Source organism: Aquarana catesbeiana, linkage group LG03, assembly GCF_042186555.1.
Source record: "Aquarana catesbeiana isolate 2022-GZ linkage group LG03, ASM4218655v1, whole genome shotgun sequence".
Taxonomy (NCBI): domain Eukaryota; kingdom Metazoa; phylum Chordata; class Amphibia; order Anura; family Ranidae; genus Aquarana; species Aquarana catesbeiana.
Window position 1 is genome coordinate 404,801,199 of NC_133326.1, and position 21,958 is coordinate 404,823,156.

The 21,958-nt window shown below is 42.3% G+C and overlaps 1 protein-coding gene across 6 annotated transcripts in view; it reads left to right on the forward strand.

Annotated features, from left to right (window-relative positions):
* The window catches only part of TENM2 (teneurin transmembrane protein 2), a 2,056,834-nt gene that overhangs the window by 1,661,890 nt on the left and 372,986 nt on the right, over positions 1-21,958 (forward strand). For all 6 annotated transcript variants that reach the window (XM_073620699.1, XM_073620701.1, XM_073620700.1 and 3 more), the window contains one exon: positions 2-187. In XM_073620699.1, the coding sequence (XP_073476800.1) occupies positions 2-187 (186 nt within the window). The remainder of the gene's footprint in view (position 1; positions 188-21,958) is intronic.

The following is a 21,958-nucleotide window of genomic DNA, read 5'->3' on the forward strand; positions in this document are numbered from 1 at the left end:
GAGGTATGCTCAGTGGACTGTGGCACTCACGGTGTTTGTGTTGGTGGAGCATGTCGCTGCGAGGAAGGGTGGACTGGGGTGGCATGTGACCAACGTGTTTGTCATCCTCGCTGTACTGAACATGGAACATGCAAAGATGGAAAATGCGAATGCAGAGAGGGCTGGAATGGGGAGCACTGCACCATTGGTAGGCAAACGACGGGCATCGAAAGAGGCACATATTGCTTTATTCTCATACAACATATCACTGTTACTTTGTGCTTCATCAAGGGAGCCACTATATTCCAACTGCAAATATAAAATATGTTATTGACTTCCAAGTTCCATGATGATGATCTACATTACAATAATCTTTTGTGGTCACATGGAATGCTACATACAGTAAATTTGTGTTGTTTCAACTGTGGCATACCTTTATGAAGCATTGCTTTGACAATGCTCATTTATTGAAATTAATATTTTAAATGAAAAATCTAGCTTGCATGTTAATACAATGTTATTTTATCATGCTTGTCCAAGGGAGATCCTAGTACAGGCTGCAGCACATAGTATATAAGGCAGAATTCGATGTTTTTTGTAGTAGACATCAACATTTATTAGCTTATATAACTTTAAAAAAAAAGTAAAATACATAAATAACATAAAATACAAAATGCAAAATGCTAAGTTATTATGATGTTTTTTTTTTATAGCATGAAGACTAATAGTGATGCACTTGTATAATTAGCAAGCCATTGTATATAAATTCTTTATCAAAATCTGCCTGTTCTAAGTTTATTGGAAGTTTCAGTTGTGGAACCATCAGATGCATACCCAGACTGAGCAGGCATGAAAGAAGTTATTGCAGTTCATTACCAAAAGAGAATGAGAATATGACAAGTAATACTGGTGTGGCTTTCTTAAGTTGGGCATATACTAGATTTTTCAAGAAAACGTTTGTTTTAGAAACTTTTTTCAATCCTCTTATCATAAGTGGGGTGAAATTGACATTCATTTTCGACCATAGTGATGAGAAAATTTGAAGGATGTACATTTTTTCTTAAATGAACAGTTTTCTAACAATGTAATGTTCGTTCAAGAAATTACATTTATTCCAAAACTGAATGTTAGAAGCAAATTAAATTTCAAACAACATTCATCAAGCCATTGAATTTACTGGGAATTTTCATACATTTTTTATTCAAAAAAGCTACGAATATATACCCAGCTTTAGTCCTTCTTCGATTGGTTTCTGTTCATATAGAGCAAGTTTTGTGGTTAGCAATTTAAACATCCATACTTGTAAATGATAGGCCTCAACAATAATGTTATGTGTCTATTACACTGTGTTTTGTTGGTTAGTAGGGATGAGCCCGCAGTTCGAGACGAGTGTAATTTCGACTTGAACTTCGGGGGTTCACCCGTACGCCGAATACCGAACATTATGGAGTGTTTGCGGGAAATTTGAGCGCCCGCGGAACGCGCCATAATAAACGAGATTGCAGTGCATTGACGGCTGCTGATTGGCCAAAGCATGCACCTGACCTGCATGCTTTGGCCAATCACAGCGCGCCAAAGGCAGGGTGCCTTTGGCCAATCGTGGCTCAGGGGGCTGAGTCCATGCCCCACACTATGTAAGGCTGCTTACACGGCAGCCATACATAGTTTTATGAATGAGAACAGCAAAATTACATTTGTAAAGGAAAACGTCATTTAAAACTGCTCACGGCTGTAATGTATTGCCGGAGCCCGGCAATATAGATAAAAATCATTGAAAAAATGGCATGGGTTCCCCCCAGTCCATTTCCAGCCCTTTGGGTCTTATATGGATATTAAGGGGAACCCCGCACCAAAATTTAAAAAAAAAATTGCGTGAGGGTCCTCCCAAAATCTATACCAGGCCCTTCAGGTCTGGTATGGATTTTAAGGGGAAGCCCAAGCCAAAATCCCAGCACCCTTATCCGAGCACACAACCTGGCAGGCCACAGGAACAGTGGAGGGGGACGAGAGAGCGCCTCCCTCCTGAACTATACCAGGCCACATGCCCTCAACATGGGGAGGATGCTTTGGGGTCCCCCAAAACACCTTGTCCCCATGTTGATGGGAACAAGGGCTTATCAGAATCTGGAACAAGGGGACCCCCAGATCCCTGCCCCCATGTGAATGGGTATCGCGTACATTGTACCTCTACACATTCACCAAAAAAAGTGTCAAAATGGTAAAAATGACTACACAATTTGGGACAAGTCCTTTATTTAAAAAAAAGTGTCCCGTGATGTCCATTCATCGTCAATCACAGCGTTCAATGGACCGAGAAAAAAAAATAACAGAAAAAACTCCACCTCCATGGGAGGCTCCCACTGACTGCAGTCTTTCTGCAATGACAGCTATTATATAGCTGAGGGTGGGGCCACCCGGTGACATAAATGGGTGACCCCGCCCCTTCTGACATCATGTGAAATCACGTAATGTCAGAGGGGGGCACGGTCACTCATTTACATCACCGGGTAGCCCCACCCTCAGCTATATAACAGCTGTCAATGCAGAAAGTCTGCAGTCAGCAGGAGCCTCCCATAGAGGCAGAGTTTTTTCCATTTTTTTTGGTCCGTCGGACGCTGTGATCGAAGATGAATGGACATCGCAGAGCACTTTTTATTTAAAATAAAGGACTTGCCCCAAATCATCTACTGCAATTTTTACCATTTTGACACTTTTTTTGGTGAATGTGTGGGGATACAATGTACCCGATGCCCATTCACATAGGGGGCGGGATCTGGGGGTCCCCTTGTTAAAGGGGGCTTCCAGATTCTGATAAGCCCTCCGCCCGCAGACCCCCACAACCACCGGGCAAGGGTTGTGGGGATGAGGCCCTTGTCCCCAACAACATGGGGACAAGGTGTTTTAGGGGACCCCAAAGCATCCTTCCCATGTTGAGGGCATGTGCCTGTTATGGTTCAGGAGGGGGGCGCTCTCTCGTCCCCCCCACCCTTTTCCTGTGGCCTGCCAGGTTGTGTGCTCGGATAAGGATCTGGTATGGATTTTGGGGGGACTCCTAAGCCATTTTTTTAACATTTTGGCTTGGAGTTCCCCTTAAAATCCATACCAGACCTGAAGGGCCTGGTATGGATTTTGGGGGGACCCCTACGCCATTTTTTTTTATTTTGGTGCAGGGTTCCCATTAATATCCATACCAGACCCAAAGGGCCTGGTAATGGACTGGGGGAAACCCATGCTGTTTTTTTAAATGGTTTTTATCTATAGTGCTGGGACCTGACAATACATTACAGCCGCAAGCAGTTTTAGATTAAATTTTTTCCTTTGGAAATGTCATTTTGCTGTGGTACTGTTCTATGCGCTACTTTACATGCATACTAAGGACACCCCCAGGCACGATATTTAACCACTTGCCGCCCGCCCTATTACAAAATGACGGCGGCAAAGTGGTTTGATATTCCTGACCGGACGTTATATGACGTGGTCAGGAATATCGGGCCGCTGCGCACCCCCGGTGGCACGCATCGCGGCGATCGTTGTTGTGGGGTGTCAGTCTGACACCCCGCAACACCGATCTAGGTAAAGAGTCTCTGACGGAGACTCTTTACCACATGATCAGCCGTGCCCAGTCACGGCTGATCACGATGTAAATAGGAAGAGCCGGTAATTGGCTTTTCCTCACTCGCGCCTGACAGACGCGAGTAGAGGAGAGCCAATCGGCTGCTCTCCTGACAGGGGGGGTCTGTGCTGATTGTTTATCAGCACAGCCCCCCTCGGATCCCGCCCAGGACCACCAGGGAAGTCACCCAGGACCACCAGGGAAGCCATCCACACTGGACCACCAGGTATGCCCCTAGACCCCCAGGGAAATACCACTATGTGCCCAGGCAGCTGCCAATCTGTGCCCAGGCAGCTGCCAATCAGTGCCCACTCCAATGCCTACCACTGCCAGTGCCACCAGGGATGCCTATCAGTACCTCATATCAGTGCCGCGTATCAGTGCCCATCAGTGCCACGTATCAGTGCCCATCAGTGCCCAGCAGTGCTGCCTATCAGTGCCCAGCAGTGCCGCCTATCAGTGCCCATCAGTGCCCCCTATCAATGCCCATCAGTGCTGCATATCAGTGCCACCCATCAGTGCCACCTACCAGTGCCCATCAGTGCCGCATATCAGTGCCCATCGTCAGTGCCCGTCAGTGCCCGCTCATTGGTGTCACCTCATCGGTGCCGCCGTATCAGTGCCTGTCAGTGCCGCCTTATCAGTGCCCATCAGTGAAAGAGAAAACTTTACTTATTTACAAATTTTTTACAAAACAGAAACAAAAGCAAAACTTTTATTTTTTTCAAAATTTTCGGTCTTTTTTAATTTGTTTAGCAAAAAATAAAAACCGCAGAGGTGATCAAATTCCACCAAAAGAAAGCTCTATTTGTGGGAACAAAATGATAAAAATTTAGTTTGGGTACAGTAATGGATGACCGCGCAATTGTCATTCAAACTGCGACAGCACCGAAAGCTGAAAATTGGTCTAGGCAGGAAGGTGTCTAAGTGCCCTGTATTGAAGTGGTTAAAGAAATATTTAATTTTTATTGTTTCACTTTAAGCATTATTAAAATCACTACTCCTAAAAAATCGTCGCTTTTAAAATGAGCACTTTTGTGTTTTCATGTTCATGTCCCATAGACTTTAATGGTGTTCGTGTGTTCGTAGAAATATTTTGCCTGTTCGCAAATTCTGGTGCGGACCGAACCGTGGGGTGTTCAGCTCATTCCTTTTCGCATGTTTGCACAAATTTTTTGTCTGTCCGCATGTTCTGGTGCAAACCGAACCGGGGGGTGTTCTACTTACAAACCTTGGGTCTGTCAGTGTGCAGTATCCAGTGGGTATGTTGGGGGGTGTTCTACTTACAAACCTTACAAACCTTGGGTCTGTCAGTGTGCAGTATCCAGTGGGTATGTTGTTTTTATTTAAAGGAGAGTGTTCAGGAGCTTGTGATGTGAGTGTGCTATGCAAAAGGAAATTAGAAGTACAGTTCTTTCTTATTAGATATTACATAACAGGGAGAGGACCCTGCATGTTAACAGGCCAGTTCTAAGAAAAGGAAATTAAGACAAACATTTCCAACCTCACATTTATCAACGTCATATATCATACATATTGCTTTTCCAGTTACAATCACTTTGTTGGCATTTTTAACTCCTAGACAACAGTAAAATGCACTATAATGTTTGTTTATCATAATGTATTCTTCTAAAATGTATTAAAGTTAATTAATTTTAAACTCTGAAAGAGGTCAGCTGACAAAGACATTGTGAAATGGACACAGAAGTTAGGAGAATCCCCTTCCTCTTAAACGCAGCTAGTAGGTTCAATAGGTTTTCCTACAGTTCTGGTAAAACAAAAGCCCCTTTAACTATATTTGTGCACAGATAATGATGTAACTGAAAATCCAATGTGCTATCATAAGTTATAACAAACCGTAAAGTGTTGCGCTAAACAATCAATTTCATATATTCTCCAATATAAACAAAACTAGTACTAATAAAGATGCATATAAACTCATGCCATATAAATGCAATAAAGTGCTGCAGTGCTCAAAAAATCCATAGCATTACATGTGCAAATCATGCTTCATAGTGAAAGTCCAAAGTAAACATATTGCTGAAGCTTTGGTTATGCCAAAGAATAATCCTTGTGAGAGGTGCTCCAAACTTTAAGAAAAAGTGAATGCCCTCACCTCAGGGCCTGTGACTGCACAATGAAGTTTGGTCAATACACGCTAATGAACCACCCCTAGGTTCTGTGAGAAAGGCTGCTCAGGTGTCCTGAATCCTCCAAGAGTGGTATCCTCGTGATAATGGAAAAAACCGGACTAGATAGTGAATTATCGTTTCAAAAATTACTTTATTTAAAAATACCACAAAATGGGTACTCACATGTGCAAGGTGCTTGCAGCGCACCAGACTGTAACAGGCAGAAATGTATGTGCCTGCGGGGCTACCGTTCCGTATTGGCAGTCTCCACATCTAGAAACAGGGCTACTTCTGCTACCAAACACCGTCCTGTCCCCTCCTCAATTTGTGTCGACACAGGGAATTACATGTCTTCCTCAAGGGGATACTCGGGCACATATATTTCTGCCTGTTACAGTCTGGTGCGCTGCAAGCACCTTGCAAGTGTGAGTACCCATTTGTGGGATTTTTAAATAAAGTAATTTTTAAACGGTAATACACTATCTAGTCCATTTTTTCCACTATCATGAGGATACCACTCTAGGAGGATCCAGGACACCCAAGCAGCCTTTCTCACAGAACAAGGGGTGGCTTGTTAGCATGTATTGACCAAACTTCATTGTGCGATCACAGGCCCTGAGGTTAGGGCATTCACAAAGGGGGAGCGCTGGAGTGTTGGCACTCTTTTTTAAAGTTTGGAGCACCTCTCACAAGGATTATTCTTTGGCATAACCAAAGCTTCATCACTTCGTTTACTATGGACTTTCACTATAAAGCATGATTTGCACATGTAATGCTTTGGATTTTTTGAGCACTGCAGCACTTTATTGCATTTATATGGCATGAGTTTATATGCATCTTTATTAGTACTGAGTTTATATTCATCTTTATTAGTACTAGTTTTGGTTATGCCAAAGAAAAATCCTTGTGAGAGGTGCTCCAAACTTTAAGAAAAAGAGCCAACACTCCAGTGCTCCCCCTTTGTGAATTCCCTCACCTCAGGGCGTGTGGCCGCACAATGAAGTTTGGTCAATACATGCTAATGAACCACCTTTATACACTCTAACGCTCCAAACTTTAAGAAAAAGCGGCAACACTTCGGTGCTCCCCCCTACTAGTGTTGGTTATGCCAAAGAATAATACTTGTGAGAGGTGCTCCAAACTTTAAGAAAAATTGCCAACACTCCAGTGCTATATTGGAGGATATATGAAATTGATTGTTTAGCGTGACACTTTATGGTTAGTTATATATTTTGCACATTATGGGATTGTGAGCAGTGTCAGCGGCAGATAATTTATATGCATACAGTATGTGGACACACAGGTGTCACACAGGTATATATATATATATACGCTTTTGATCATTACATTGATGGATTCAAAGTGATAGCTTGCAAGACTTTTACCTCAGTGCTATCATAACTTGTAGGAAAATGCATTATAGTCCACATCTGAGCACATTTTGTTAAATTTGTGTCTTAATACCATCTGATTTGGTGCATGATTTTTTAGTAAGACATGGACTTACACATTCAAGAAATAATTATAGAAACAAAAAGCAAACACTACATTTCTGTGTTCCAGATTAATTTAAATATCCCCTTTCTGCAATGCATAGAAATATAGATTTTGTTTGCTTGAACAACCAAATATGACTAAAAAGGTCAGACACTGTCCCTAGTGGATTAGAAAGCAGATTGTTCCTCCTAGCAGATAAGGTTTTCTGGATGATTACGGTCTCTCTCAACAGAATTACTCACTCCAGCAAAAGCAGGGTTACAAGCTTAAATTAAAAAAAAATGTACTTAGGTATTTTGAGTAGGAATGTAATAATTTTCAGGACATATCCTCAGGTATCTTTCATAATTCAAACTTTATCAACAATCTTAATTGAAGCCATATACACACTAAGGCATGATTAATAACTTTGCCTTACACGTAACTTTCTGTGCTCATTTACATGATCGCATCCAGAATCCTTTGTGCCTGCTTCATACTGTATCACTTGCTTGTCTGGAACAAACTGTACTGCCCATGTGAGCATCCTCCAGAGATCTATATGCTTCTATTTCTGAAGTTAACACTGAACAGTTTTGTTAATGTAGCATAAACATGATAATTCATATATCATTTAGAAGTAAGGACTCTTTTTTTCATTATAACTTAGTAACCTTTTTTACTGTAGTTTTGAGAGTTTTCCTGTGATATTAATATCACCTGCATACATAGTCAGTATTAAAAAAAATGCCACCTAAGAATTCAATAGTTACATGTCTATCAAATTCAAAAAAACACTATTGGCTTACTAGTATTTCTTTCAGTTGCTGTGTGCAGTGCAATAGTGCTTCGACTGTCAGTATAGAATTTTTTAAGATAGGGTACAAAATATGTGTTTCTTAGAGTTGGGCAAACAGTTCCAGCTGAGAATTAGTTTGGCCCGAACATCGCCTGTTTGCCCGTTCGGCGAACACCTTAATTTGCGCTACACAGTGCATTCTAAGACCTGATTGGGCAAAGCTTTGCCCAGTTAGGGCACAGTGATAAGCTGGCTGTTAAGGAGTGGTCCGGAAAGCTGGCTGCTGCGTCCTTAACAATGGTTGAGTCATGAGCTGTCAACGGGCTTCCCTGGTGACAGATGAATGAAAGAAAAAAACATTGCCGGCAATAGAAAAAAGTGAAAAAATACTGCGTGCCCCCCCCAATCCATACCAAGCCCTTTGGGTCTGGCATGTATTTTAAGGGGAACCTCACGCCAAAATTATTTTTTAAAAATAGCTTGGAGTCCCCCATATAATCCATACCAGACTTTTGTCCGAGCATGCAGCCTGGCAGGACAGGAAAGGGGGGGGCAAGTGAGCACCCCTCCTCCTCAACCATACCAGGCCACATGGCCTCAAAATATGGGGAACTTTTTTGGTTAATGGGTAGAGGTACAATGTAGCCCATACTCATTCACATAGGGAAGGGGCCGGGATCTGGGGGCCTCCTTGTTAAAGGGGGCTTCTAGATTCTGATAAGCCTCCTGCCCACAGACCCCCAAACCACAGTGACTCACGGTTTGTTTAGTGTTCCGCTCAGGCTCGATCACTATGGGGAGTAGTGTGGGTAATGCTGCAACAACTGCAGGAGTGTCAGCAAGGGATGGAGCTCATCCCAGCTCCTGTAGTCATCAGAAGAAGAGAGAAAAGATCCCTGTTGCCGCACATCCACGGAGTCCTATGGTGGTATGAGAGAGACAACCTCAGCCTGGGCTCCCTCCAGACCATGCCCCCAATGCGTTTCACTCTGCCCCCAGTGTTTAGCCTTGGGGAACCAACAACCACAGCCCAAGGTTTTCAGGAAGAGGCCCTTGTTCCCATCTACAAAGCGCCACCCATGTTAAGAGCATGCGACCTGGTATGGTTCAGGAGGGGGGGGCGCTCGCTTGCCTCCCCCCTTTCCTGACCTGCCTGGTTGTATGCTCGGGTAAGGGTCTGGTATGGATTTTGGGGGGCCCTACACCTTTTTTTTTACATTGTAGTGTGGGGTTCCATCCATACCAGACCCTAAGGGCCTGGTATGGATTGGGGGAAGACTCCCACACCGTTTTTTTAACATTTTTGTATTGCCAGTAATGGTATTGTATTGCCGGCAATTTAATTTCAAAACATTTTTATTGAATATAAATTTTTAGATACATTCATTCCAGACGTTGAAATATTATAGAGTGTCAATTGACATTGAGAGAAGTTTCACATGAAAGGAGTATGGATTGGGGGAAGACTCCCACGCCATTTGACATGAAAGGAGTACAATAATACGAGTGAAGAAAAAGTATATAACAAGAAAAACGTAATTAAAGACTACTGCATACCACAAAAATTGATGAAGACTAATGCCGCGTACACATGATCAGATTTTCCAACAACAAATGTTCGATGGGAGCTTGTTGTCGGAAATTCTGACCATGTGTAGTCTCCATCGGACATTTTCTGTTGGAATTTCCGACAAACAAAATTTGAGATCTGGATCTCGTAAATTCCGATCGTATGTGCACAATTCCGATGCACAAAGTTCCACGCATGCTCTAAATCAATTATGAGACGGAAGTGCTCAGTCTGGTAAAACTAGCATTCGTAATGGAGATAGCACATTCGTCACGCTGCAAATTTTTAAATCTTTTAATGCAGTGCATTCTCTTCTTCTTTATATGCTTGAATAATGAAGTTGTTTTGCTGCTGATATTCACACAGAGTTCTGAAAAAATGATTTCTTTATTATTTCTCGTGATCTCATGAATAATATTAGTTATTTTTTCGCAGATCTCCATAATGTTTTGTATTTATTTTTATAGTGATTTTTATTTTTTATCAAGATCTCCTGTTTTATTTTTTTTTCCCTAGTGTTCTCCATAATATTTTTTTCGTTTTGTGTGTCAAGTTAGTACAACACCATTATTATCTTGTATTTTTAACCTCAAGGAGGTTAAACAAGGGGGTGTCCCTTGTTAATTTGACATTATATTTTTTAAATGTACCTGCCTACTCACAAACAAACTGTGCTTTTTGAACTAAAACACATAGGCAAGTATTTAAAAAAATAGCCATTTATTATGGGTCATAACAAAATAAAGAGGAAGGCAACGCTGGATAAACTGGTAAAAGTCTTTGTACCCCAAGGCACACATCAAAACTATTTTACAGGCAAAATTGGTGGCCTGAGGAGTCCATATAATAGTGAGCGCAATCCGTTCCAGGAGTCCAAGAGATCAGGAACAGCAGCAGATGACATATGTCTCCAGGCTGTGGTCATACAACAGCCTGCATCTTTTGCCAGACCAGACTGAACCCAGGCCATCACACTCTTGTCTTCCTTAGATGCTTCCTTCCAGGCTGTGGCTCTGGTGTTGGAGTTGTGGCAGGAGGTGGAGGAGGACGATGGTCGACCTCCTGGCTGCCACTTACCACCGTCACCTCCTGGCTGAGGCTTTCCTGTGTATGAAAAAGGGACATAGTTTTAGTTTTTTGGTCATCAATCACACACAATTTTGAGCTCATGACTGTTGCAAATTGAATGTTAACAAATAGAAAAGACTATCATTTTGAGCCCAGCATTTTTCATTCCTGTCCCAATCCTTTTTGGCCACTACTGTCTATTGATATCTATACCATTTTGTTAAATCAGCAATTAGTGATCAATAATAACATCTAGTTAACATCATTAATTTTATGACAAGAACGATGTTGAACAATGCTCTACCTGACTCAAGCTGGCCTTCTCCACATCTTCCTGGGTGGAAGGCCCAGGTTGGACATCGGAAGCCCCAGCTGAGGTGGAAGGAAGCCTTGAAGGAAGAGTGGAGAGTGCTGGCCTGGGTTCACTCTGGTCTGACAGAAAATGCAGTCTGTCATAGTACCACAGCCTGGGTACATAAACGTCATATGCTGCTCCTGATCTCTGGGAATTATGGACCTTGTTTCGATCCCTAGGATAAGTACTCCTCATGCCACCAATTTTCCTCTTTCCTAGCTTTTTAAAAAACGGGTGGTTCATCTGCCACAGACAGGGCAGCTCCCTGAACATGTCAATGAATCTTGCTAGAAATTCCCTATCATTGAATGGATCCATTTTCTCTGCAAGACACAACACAAGACAAACCCTAATGTCAGGCTAAACTCTTCTAATGTTGTCCCAATATAGGCCTCAATCTAGAAGCAGAATAGGCCACTGATGCACCAAGTTCAATTGTTCCTTTGTTATTACGTTCAGCGCTTCCACTACTTCTTCCACCGCTCACAGATCGTACGTACGACGCACCCGTGTTACGCTTTATATACACTGTGCATGCGTGAAACTCCACCCACCCCTGATGTTCTTTCTAGTCTCTTCCCCGCCCCTTGTCATTCAGCGCAGTGGGAGAGCACATGGCGAAGAAAGAGCAAGTGCATGCAGACAGCAGCAGCAACGACGAAAGGCCGGATCCACGAATGTCCCAATCCTGGAGGAGATTTAAGGCCTCAAATATGTCCTTTATAGAGATGGTGGAGATGGTGGACATCTTGAAGAGGGCCAGGCTATGATGGGAAGCATGGACCTTACCCAAACCCAAGGCCAAGATCATGGCTAAAGTTGTGAAAAGTCTGCAGAAGAATTTTGGGGTACGGCAATCCAAGGATCAATTAGGGAAACGCTGGTCAGACCTGAAATTGAGGGAGCACGATCAGTACAGAAAGATCAAGAGAGTTCTTCAAAAAAATAAGCAGTTGTCGTGTGTTCCTATCATTATTACTTGCATGCTGCTCCATGTGCTTTTCTTTACTGTTGTACATTTTAAAATGGCAACTTTCAGGTTTGTGGGCACAGTAATCGTTCGTAGTAAACATCATTTGTTCGCCCACTAATACAATGTTTTTGGCAGATGCAGGTTAACTACATTTGTTCATGCCTATTTGTATTAAAATAAGTTTGTTGTCTAGATGGGTTTGTAACTAGAATGAAATGCAAACTTTATTCAGTGTAAGGAGAGGACACTCAGCAGCTGTTTACACATCTGGATGCAGGAGCACTAGTGTGGGACACCAGAACACCCTTTTTAGGGTGTCCCACACAGGTACTCCAGTGGATACTAGGGGTATCACCATGTGTGAAAATTGTACAAAAAGGGTGAGCATTCCAGCTTTATAAAGGGAAAAAAATAATGTCTTCAGCTTGGAACTCTGCCAAAAAAGACAATTGTATGACACTTCCAAGCAATGTTTCATATTACTATTTTGCGCCTCAAATATCTGTGTACTAAGATGTGGAGGAAGGAGAGGTTTATGAAGTGGGCAAAATAGTGACCACAGGTGAGTGTCTGAGACCACAGCTTCAGGTAATAGATGGATGCCTGCATATTTATAATACATGGTGTGTTGTTTATTTTAGGTGATGTGGATGTTGTGGAAGAAGAATCTCATTTCACAAGTGCAAGTGCACACGTCCTCATTGGGGAGATCATGGTGTGCAATCGTGATTTACAGAAGATCAAGGAAGACCTCAATGATGTGGAAAAAAGACTCAAAAACATCATTGATGTTTTAGGCAGAATCTAAAAAAAATTCTTCTAGTTTGTGTTTTTATTATTTTCACACATTTTAAATATTTTTTAGAAAGCCAAATTTTGAAGATGCACACAGTGTGTCAACATGTGCTATCTGCCATCATGGGATATCAGGGTACGCGTTTTGGAGGTGCAACCCCTTCCGCGTAGTAGATGAGAGGAAGTGGTTGCACCCCCGAAACTCGTCTATTGATCCCCCATGATGGGAGCTAGCACATGTTGTAAAAAGGCATGGGATCAGGAGAGAAATCCACATTTTGACTCCCAATTTGTGTGCATCTTCAAAATTTGGCTTTCACAGGGGTGACATCACCACATCACCCCATCACCCCATCTGATAAAGGCAATATCAACACAGTTTGGACATACTAATGTCTGATATTGCCTTCACTTTGTCAAAGTTGAACTTTGTAAGTTCCTGAGTTGTGTATTGTTTTATGGTTTTAAACATGCCTGCTTTAACACAAAAAAGGCTATTTGTACTGTCAAAAACAAAAATGTTATTACTAAAATATGTTGGTTTGTTCAAAAAGCCTTTTCTAACGCACATGTGAATGTGCACAGAGTAAAAAGTTTTCTACTCAACAATGTGTGGCTGCTTCTTTCAATGCTCAATATCATTTTTTGGACTAAGTTGGTGTTTATACTGAAATGGGATTTATGTAATAAAGACAAATGCACTTTGCACTACAAGTGCACTTTCAGTGTAGTTTCAATTGCAGTTTCAAGAGCATTTTTGCACTTGAAACTTGGAGTGCAAAGTGGATTTTCCTTTAGTAAATAACCCCCACAGTGCTTTATAATTTGCTACAATCATGCCATTTTCGTAACTCCCCAAAATTCATTCATGGTGCTGAAAATGATGTATATTTTTATCAGTAAAGCATTACATACATTAACAACGAAAACAAGATGTGTGTGGAGCAGACCCACAACATAATAATAGTTTGCTGAAGAAGAGATTGTCACCTCATGTATCAACTAAATTACGTTTGCTCTATTGAAGAAAATGGCAAAAAAAGCCCATTGGATAAACTAGGAGACAGCTAAAAGAAACACAAGCAGTAAATCAAAGGAAATAATATATCAGTTTAACTAAAAAAAATATTTTTAAAATGTTTATGAAAGATTTTCTGGCATATAAATGGCCCCCCTACCCACAAAGTACTTCATATATTTGATACGGACTTCACGGGGTGCTTTGGGTGGGCAAGCCAGGATGGCCAGCTTCAAGTCAGGGTTTGTTCGTTAAGTCCGGCCTCAGGCCCAACTGAGGCAACATAGTTCATTGAATTTCTCCTTAAATATTTGTGGAGAATGCAGTATGCAAGGATTATATGATTAAGTTTATATTCTGCCATGTTGATTGCCGTAAGGAATAGGCAGAACCGGCTGGCCATTATCCCGAAAGCATTCTCCACCACTCTTCTGGCTCTGGCCAGCCGGTAGTTAAAAACCCTCTGGTCCGGGGTGAGGGTCCTCATCGGGAACGGCCGCATCAAGTGATCACCCAGCCCAAACGCTTCATCAGCGACAAAGACAAATGAAAGTCCTTCCATGTTCTCTTCAGCAGGTGGCAATCCCAAGCCACCATTTTGGAGCCGTGTGTAGAACTCTGTCTGGGTGATGACTCCATCATCTGACATCTGGCCATTCTTCCCCACGTCCACATAGAGAAACTCATATGTCGCCGACACCACTGCCAACATCACAATACTATTAAACACCTTGTAATTATAATAGGCACGATGTGGACGTGTTTCCCATCAATTGCCCCTCTGCAGTTGGGAAAGTCCCACCGCTGGGCAAATTGGGAAGCCACAGTGCCATTCCTGTGGCGTTGAAGGAAACTGTGGAGTCAAACAAGAAAAAAGAACAGATTAGACACAAACATTCTTGGCCAACATCAGTATAACATTTATTTTAAGGAGTATTTAAAGACAAAACTATAAGGTCCACTTATCAGATTCCTCACCCTCTCTGATGGCCCATTGTAAAAAATTGAGGGGGGTTGTATGTTTTGGACTTTTCGTTTTTATCGGCGAGATTGACACCTTGCGAGCCCCGTCACGGGGCATACCAGGCCCTTAAGTCTGGTATGGATTTTAAAGGGAACCCCCTACGTCGAAAAAACGGCGTGGGGTCGCCACTAGAATCCATACCAGACCCCGATCCGAGCACGCAGCCCGGTCAGTCAGGAAAGGGGGTGGGGACGAGCGAGCGCCCCCCTCTCCTGAACCATGCCAGGCCACATGCCCTCAACATGGGGGTGGGTGCTTTGGGGGAGGGGGCGCCCTGCGGGCCCCCCACCACAAAGCACCTTGTCCCCATGTTGATGAGGATAAGGGCCTCTTCCCGACAACCATGGCCGTTGGTTGTCGGGGTCTGTGGGCAGGGCGCTTATCGGAATCCGGGAGCCCCCTATAATAAGAGGGCCCCCAGATCCCGGCCCCCCACCCTATGTGAATGAGTATGGGGTACATGGTACCCTACCCATTCACCTAGGGAAAAAGTGTCAATAATAAAACACACTACACAGGTTTTTAAAGTAATTTATTAGACAGCTCCGGGGGGTCTTCTTCTGGCTTCGGGGGTCTTCTTCTGACTTCGGGGGTCCCTCTGGTTCCTCTTCTCCCAGCGTCCGGTTGGTTCTTCTCTACTCTCTCTGGCCCCTTCTCCCGGTGTTCCAGTTCTTCTGCCGGCTCCTCAGCTATCTTAATGCCGCTCTTTTGCCAGCGGAGGCCTGGACTTCTGGGCTTCTGGGCTTCTTGGACCCCATACTCATTCACATAGGGTGGGGGGCCGGGATCTGGGGGCCCTCTTATTATAGGGGGCTCCCGGATTCGATAAGTCCCCCGCCCGCAGACCCCAACAACCAATGGCCAGGGTTGTCGGGAAGAGGCCCTTGTCCTCAACAACATAGGAACAAGGTGCTTTGTGGTGGGGGGGCCCCACAGGGCGCCCCCTCCCCCAAAGCACCCACCCCCCATGTTGAGGGCATGCAGCCTGGCACGGTTCAGGAGGGGGGCGCTCGCTCGTCCCCACCCCCTTTCCTGACCGACCGGGCTGCGTGCTCGGATCGGGATCTGGTATGGATTCTAGGGGCGACCCCATGACGTTTGTTCGGCGTAGGGGGTTCCCTTTAAAATCCATACCAGACCTAAGGGCCTGGTATGCCCCACGCTCGCCGCAATAGGAAAATTTGTTTTTCCTATTGCAGCAAGCGTGAGATGCAATACCCTGCCCTTGCGTCGTATCTGGTCCGTCGGACCAGCATACAGACGAACGGGCTTTCCGTCGGACCAGCATACAGACGAACGGGCTTTCCGTCAGGAACTGAGTCTGACGGAAAGATTTAAAACATGTTTCAAATCTAGGTCCGGCGGACTTTTGGGAAAAAAAAGTCAGCCGAAGCCTACACACGATCGGACCAAGTATGCCGGAAAGTCCGTTCTTGTGTACGCGGCATAACAGAACGCACTGAAAATCAGAAAGGCCTGAGAAGAGCAAGCTGAAAATTAGAAACGAGCGGACAAGAACGCACTGAAAATCAAATATGTACTATAATTATACGCACTGAAAAACAAATGCGAACTGACTACACGCACTGAAAACCAGATACAAACTCACAAGCACAAACTGAAGAGCAGTAACGATCGGAAAAGCACGAGGCTGAAAAGCACGAATCGTCTCTCACCAAACTTCTACTAACACGAGATTAGCAGAAGGAGCCCAAAGGGTGGAGCATTGGCTATTGAACTTCCCTTTTCTAGTGCCGTCATACGTGTTGTACGTCTTGACGTTCGGAATTTGATTTGTGTGACCGTGTGTATGCAAGACAAGTTTGAACCAACATCCGTCGGAAAAAAAACATGGATTTTGTTGTCGAAATGTGCAATCATGTGTGCGCGGCATAAGGCTGTCTAAGATGAACAGTCAATGTTAGTTCATTAGGGCAGGGTATGATACTATACAAGCCATTGAGACCAGATTTCCTGAACAGAGGACAAGCGTCCTACGCAAACATTCATTCATAAGAACCATGGGTGTGCACCAAGGTGATCACTTCAATTCTAGTTACAGTATTTGGGGATAACCATTGGTGGACAATCGACAATCTTGCTGCTAGAAGGATATGAGCAGAGATGTCGTTGAGTTTAGGGTGACGTTCATCAAGACCTATACCCAGTAAAGCAAAATGTAAAATGTATATCACATGTAACAATCTGTAAAATAGCCAACATGGATTGTAAAATGCATTCATACAGATCATTACAGCAGGATATTCTTAAGCTTGTTAAACATTTCATATTTATTTTTCGGGGAAAAAAATGTAAACTGAAAAATAGTGTAATTTACAGGCAGTGAGAAATAAGAGAGACCAAAACTGGACTAAAGTAGTAGAGTTCAAAGTAGTAGAACTGAAACTGGGTAAATTTTGCAAAAATTAGCTGCTTCCTCTAAGAATAAATAAGGCAAACAGATCATTATTTTTTACATCACAAAATCAGTGTTCTTAGCTTACAGTGCAGGACTGTTATTAGTAAAGAGTCAAACTGCCCTGGGTTTGGTTCAGCAAGTGTTTAAAGAAGTTGAAATGAATGGGAGCTGAATCTGTCAAATTTAAAATGCCCATTTTCTTTGCTAATAGGCCAGAGGGTGTCAAAAAATAGCATGGGGGGGGTTGGCACTACCCTGGGGAACATTAACCAATGCAAAAAATAATTTTAAACAATTCCATGCAGCCAGGAACAATGATTTTTTTCCCACTGACATTCACAAAGGAAAAAGATTTTAAAATGCTTGCAAATTACCTTGGCAGCTGTCATTGCCAACATTATTGTTTAAAAAAAACATCACCTTTGAAGAGGTTTTATTTAAAAAAAGAAGGAAGCTGGCAATGAATGTAATTTGCCAACATTTTAAACTGTTTAATTTTTTTTTTCTTTGTAAATACCCTTTTTTACTGTAGCACGTCCTTCAAGAATGAAAAAACAAATGTGTAGAGTCCCCTTCCAAACTGCATATCAGACACCTTAACCACTTTCAGCCCAGCCTATCGCTAAGTGACGGCTTGGCGGGACCTTGTCACCCGCTGTGTCCAAATCCTGATCAGTTCCCCAGAGTAGTACAGTATTACTATGGTAACACCATATTGCTCTGGTCACAGTGTGTTAAAAAAAACTTAAATAATAAAAAATAGTAATAAAAAATGAAATAAACTGAAAAAAATAAAATTATCATTATTATTTTTTATTTTACATACTGTGACCAGTAAGCGTCCCTGATCACCGCCACACCAGTTATATGCTGATTCTGTACTGAACTGGTGACAGTATGTAAAAAAAAAAAAGTGACAAAACAAACTTCAACCATGCCTTTTACTAAATACCTTGGGCTGTCTATTTCCCAAAAAAGGGGTCATTTGGGAATATATGTACTGTCCTGGTGTTTTCATGCCTCAGGAAATGAGACTGTCAGTACATCGAAATTGATTGATTTTCAGAAAAAACGCATTTTAGCAAAAAATAAAAAACCCAGTGGTGATTAAATACCACCAAAAGAAATCTCTGTTTGTGTCAAGAAAATTATAAACATTTCAGATTGGTACAGTGTTGAATGACCGTATAATTGTCATTCAAATTGTGACAGCACTGAAAGCTGAAAATTGGCCTGAGCAGGAAGGGAGTTAAAGGAAGGTTAGGAAGGTTAGGAAGGTTAAATCTGTCAGCTAGAGATAAAGACACCCAAACATTTGAAAAGTCCTTTATTTAAAAAATTAAAATTCCACAAAAAGTCCCTAATTGTAAAGCCATGGTCAATAACAATTGTGGCAGCCAAAAAAACAAACAAAAAACAAAGACCCAGTGCATATGACTAATCCTGATGGTGATGAGACTAGCTCACAGCTCCCCAAGTTACATCAGCTCTATAAGGGAAGGGGCAGGGATGGTGGTGACATCTGGTGGAGAATGCTGGAATCTGAACATAGGAAATTGCCTGCTTGGCACGGGTGCCATTCAGAGAATGCTTTGCAATTTCTCAAAGAGTGTAAAGCATTCTTTGATTGCATGAGTTGGAGAGTGTGACATTATCACTCTGCCTTTCCAAAATGAATAGCCTGTTTAATGATAACATTGAAAAAAAAACAGCTTTTTTAACAATATTCAGTTTCAATGCAGAGCCCCAGCCTGTAACTAGACAGTGAATGTAGAAGCAGCCAATTGATGTGCTCATTCCTTGCTGTTTGCTCCTTCTATCAGCATCCCCCTTTCAGCACATAAACTGCTTGGCTCCTTCTGCTGCTTCTTTCTCTCGCATTCCAGCCATGTTGATCAAGAACTGTATGATGCTGATACCATAAAATAACATTTTGCATATTAAAAAGCATCTAGCATTTCAAATGGTATCACTGAATGCATGATGTTTTTGTACATCATGTAAACTTGCAGGATTTTACTTTTGACAAAATATGTCTCATTATTTTATGCATTTCCCACTAACTTTGGATTTTGTAAAATGAACAATGGAAAATGATCAAAGAAAGGCATAAACTAATCAACATTCTTTTGATCTAACAAGATACTAGGTTAATGGTGGGATTTGTAAGTTGAAATATTAGCCATATAAAGATAACAAGAGATTTAATGTATGCACACAGTCTGACAGTAACAGTTGCTATATTAAGATGTTACAGTGTAGCTGTTCTTTTTAGTTCACCCTAAAGCCAGCCATACATGGGTCGAATCCTGAACTAATTTTCTTTAGAAAATCAGAAATTTCATGCGTTTGGTGATCTGATGGTGCCACCATTGATTTTGAAATTCAACCAAGCAAGCCTTTAATTTCTTGTTAGAGAGTTTTATTGAGTTTTCAATACAAAACATAACAGAGGTGTCGACTGAGCATTACAAGACAGGGGGAATTAACCTATATAAAACATAGGCTAGTTGGTAGGCAGAACAAACAATGAGTTACAAAATATAACCATTTGTGTTAATGTGGGATTATTGAGGTAACAGTACATCCAGTGTAGTGGCCTCAGGTATATTACAGAGATAGGCTGGTTGTCATGAAGAGGCCACTGGTAAAACTACGCAAAAAGCAGTGTTTCTATGGTCGGTGAAATAGTAGAGGGTGTTTAGGTGGTGTGCCTAATAGACTGGATTGGGTAAACAAAGTGCACATATGGAGGTATGTTTTTTACTGGTTATGTACTGTAATATACTGGCGGGTGAAGCTGAAGTCTCATACAGCTGATTTAGGGAGTGTGCACTGGTGAGGTTAGGCTGCTTGGGAGTGCCGAAAGGGGTAGCTGTAGGGAGAATAAGGAGAAAGGCTGTGATCTATGAGACAAAGGGAGCTTCAAAACCCTATGAGAGAAAGGAAAGAAAGCCTATAGATAGAGGGAATTGAGAGGAAAGGAAGTTGACAAGGTTGACCTGAGAGCTAGCGAGAGATGTAGTAGCAACAGAGTAATGTTAGCTACCACGCCAGGAGGATAGTGTCATCAAAAGTCGGCGGTAGGAAGTGTGTTACCCAAGGGTGCCATATTTTGTCAAATTTGGGGATCTGATCAATTTATATAGCTGCCATCTTGGCATGTATCATGGTACAGTTCATCCTGTGTTTTGCTTCAGCTACTACCAAAGAAGGGGATTTCTTTGCTTTTGCTATAGTTTGTTTTGCAGCTGTAAGGAGTTGGACAAGAAGTTTGAATTAGGTATGTAATAAGCTCTCAGGTCTCAAGTTAAGGAGTGCAGTAGTTGGGTCAGACTGCAGCGGCATTCCAAACATTTTGGAGACAAGAGCAAAGATATAGTTCCAGAAGGTTTGGGCTATTAGACAGGTCCACCAAATATGTAAGTGAGTGCCCTGATCCCTACAGCCGCGAAAACATATTTAGCTACTCTGGATGGTACTACGTACCAGCGGGTTAGCACTTTATAGTTGGCTTCTACTGCTCGGACATTAGGGGAGGATGATTTGGTTACCAACAAGATCTCAGACCAGTCTGCAATGTCAAGGGTACGCCCAAGGTCAGGTTTGACTAGACGTTAAGAATAGAGGGGTGAGATTAGTCCTCTAGTATGTGGATCTCTTTTACATGTATATTTGAAGCTAGTGAATTGGTTTAGGGGAGTGTCTGTGTTTTTTGGTTGCGTGGAGGTTTTTAATTTGGAAGTATCAGAACAATTCTAATTCAGGTAGACCAAAGGTCTCGCAAAGAGACAGGAAAGGGATTTTTGCCTAACCACGATGAAGGGAGAGAGGACCATTGCTCCATCAGGTTCGTCACCTGTCTCAGGATTGGTGGGTAGTTAGTAGAAAAGAGTTCTGAGATGCAAGCCTTAAATTTCACCTCATGTTGCTGCAGAAAAGACAATTTGTGGCTGGGAATCTTCTTTTTTTTTTTTCCAGGTCACAGCTCATGCACATTTCTTTTTTGATTATATTTATCGCACGATTCTCCCATCATTGACTAGAAATTTGTTTGCTTTTCCAAAAATTTCCATTATGCCCCATCACTCAAATTTGACACAAAAAACGGCCTTTGCTGCAGCCCACTAATGGTGCGAAATTTGAAAGAGAATTCTTAGTTACGATTTTCGCAAGAAAATTTTTTTGGAATTCGACCCATGTATGGCCTGCTTAAGGATGCACGCACACTGGTGTTTGGAAAGTGTTTGTGATGTAATTTCAATTCAACATACTTGTTCAGTTGCACTGCAGAATTGTGAATACAAGTGAAAAGTCTAGTGCCACATTTACATTTCTCTAAGCTTAGTCAGGCCATATGTTCTTAAATAGAACTAGTCACAAGTGGGATATCTCTAATAATCTAAATCTCGCCTCTTGGTATAATAGTGCAGCCTGGCCTCTCAGGTATTACCCCTTTGCTTAAAAGGGCTTTATTTTAGCCTGTTCGCCCCCTGTTCAGCAGGAGATAGTTATCATTTATAGATGTAGTATTTCTACTACTTCTATATATGGTAGCTTCCTGCTGTCACTGGTTCATAAAGAAGGGAATCCCTGCTCCTTTTAAGCAAAGGGGTGGAGATAGCAGAGACATAGCTGGCCATATTTTGGCAATGTCATTCAGCTAGCTTAACCTTCAGGATCAGTTGCGTGTGCTGGGCCGTCTGCTAAAAGAATGATTAAGCAAAAGAGCAATTG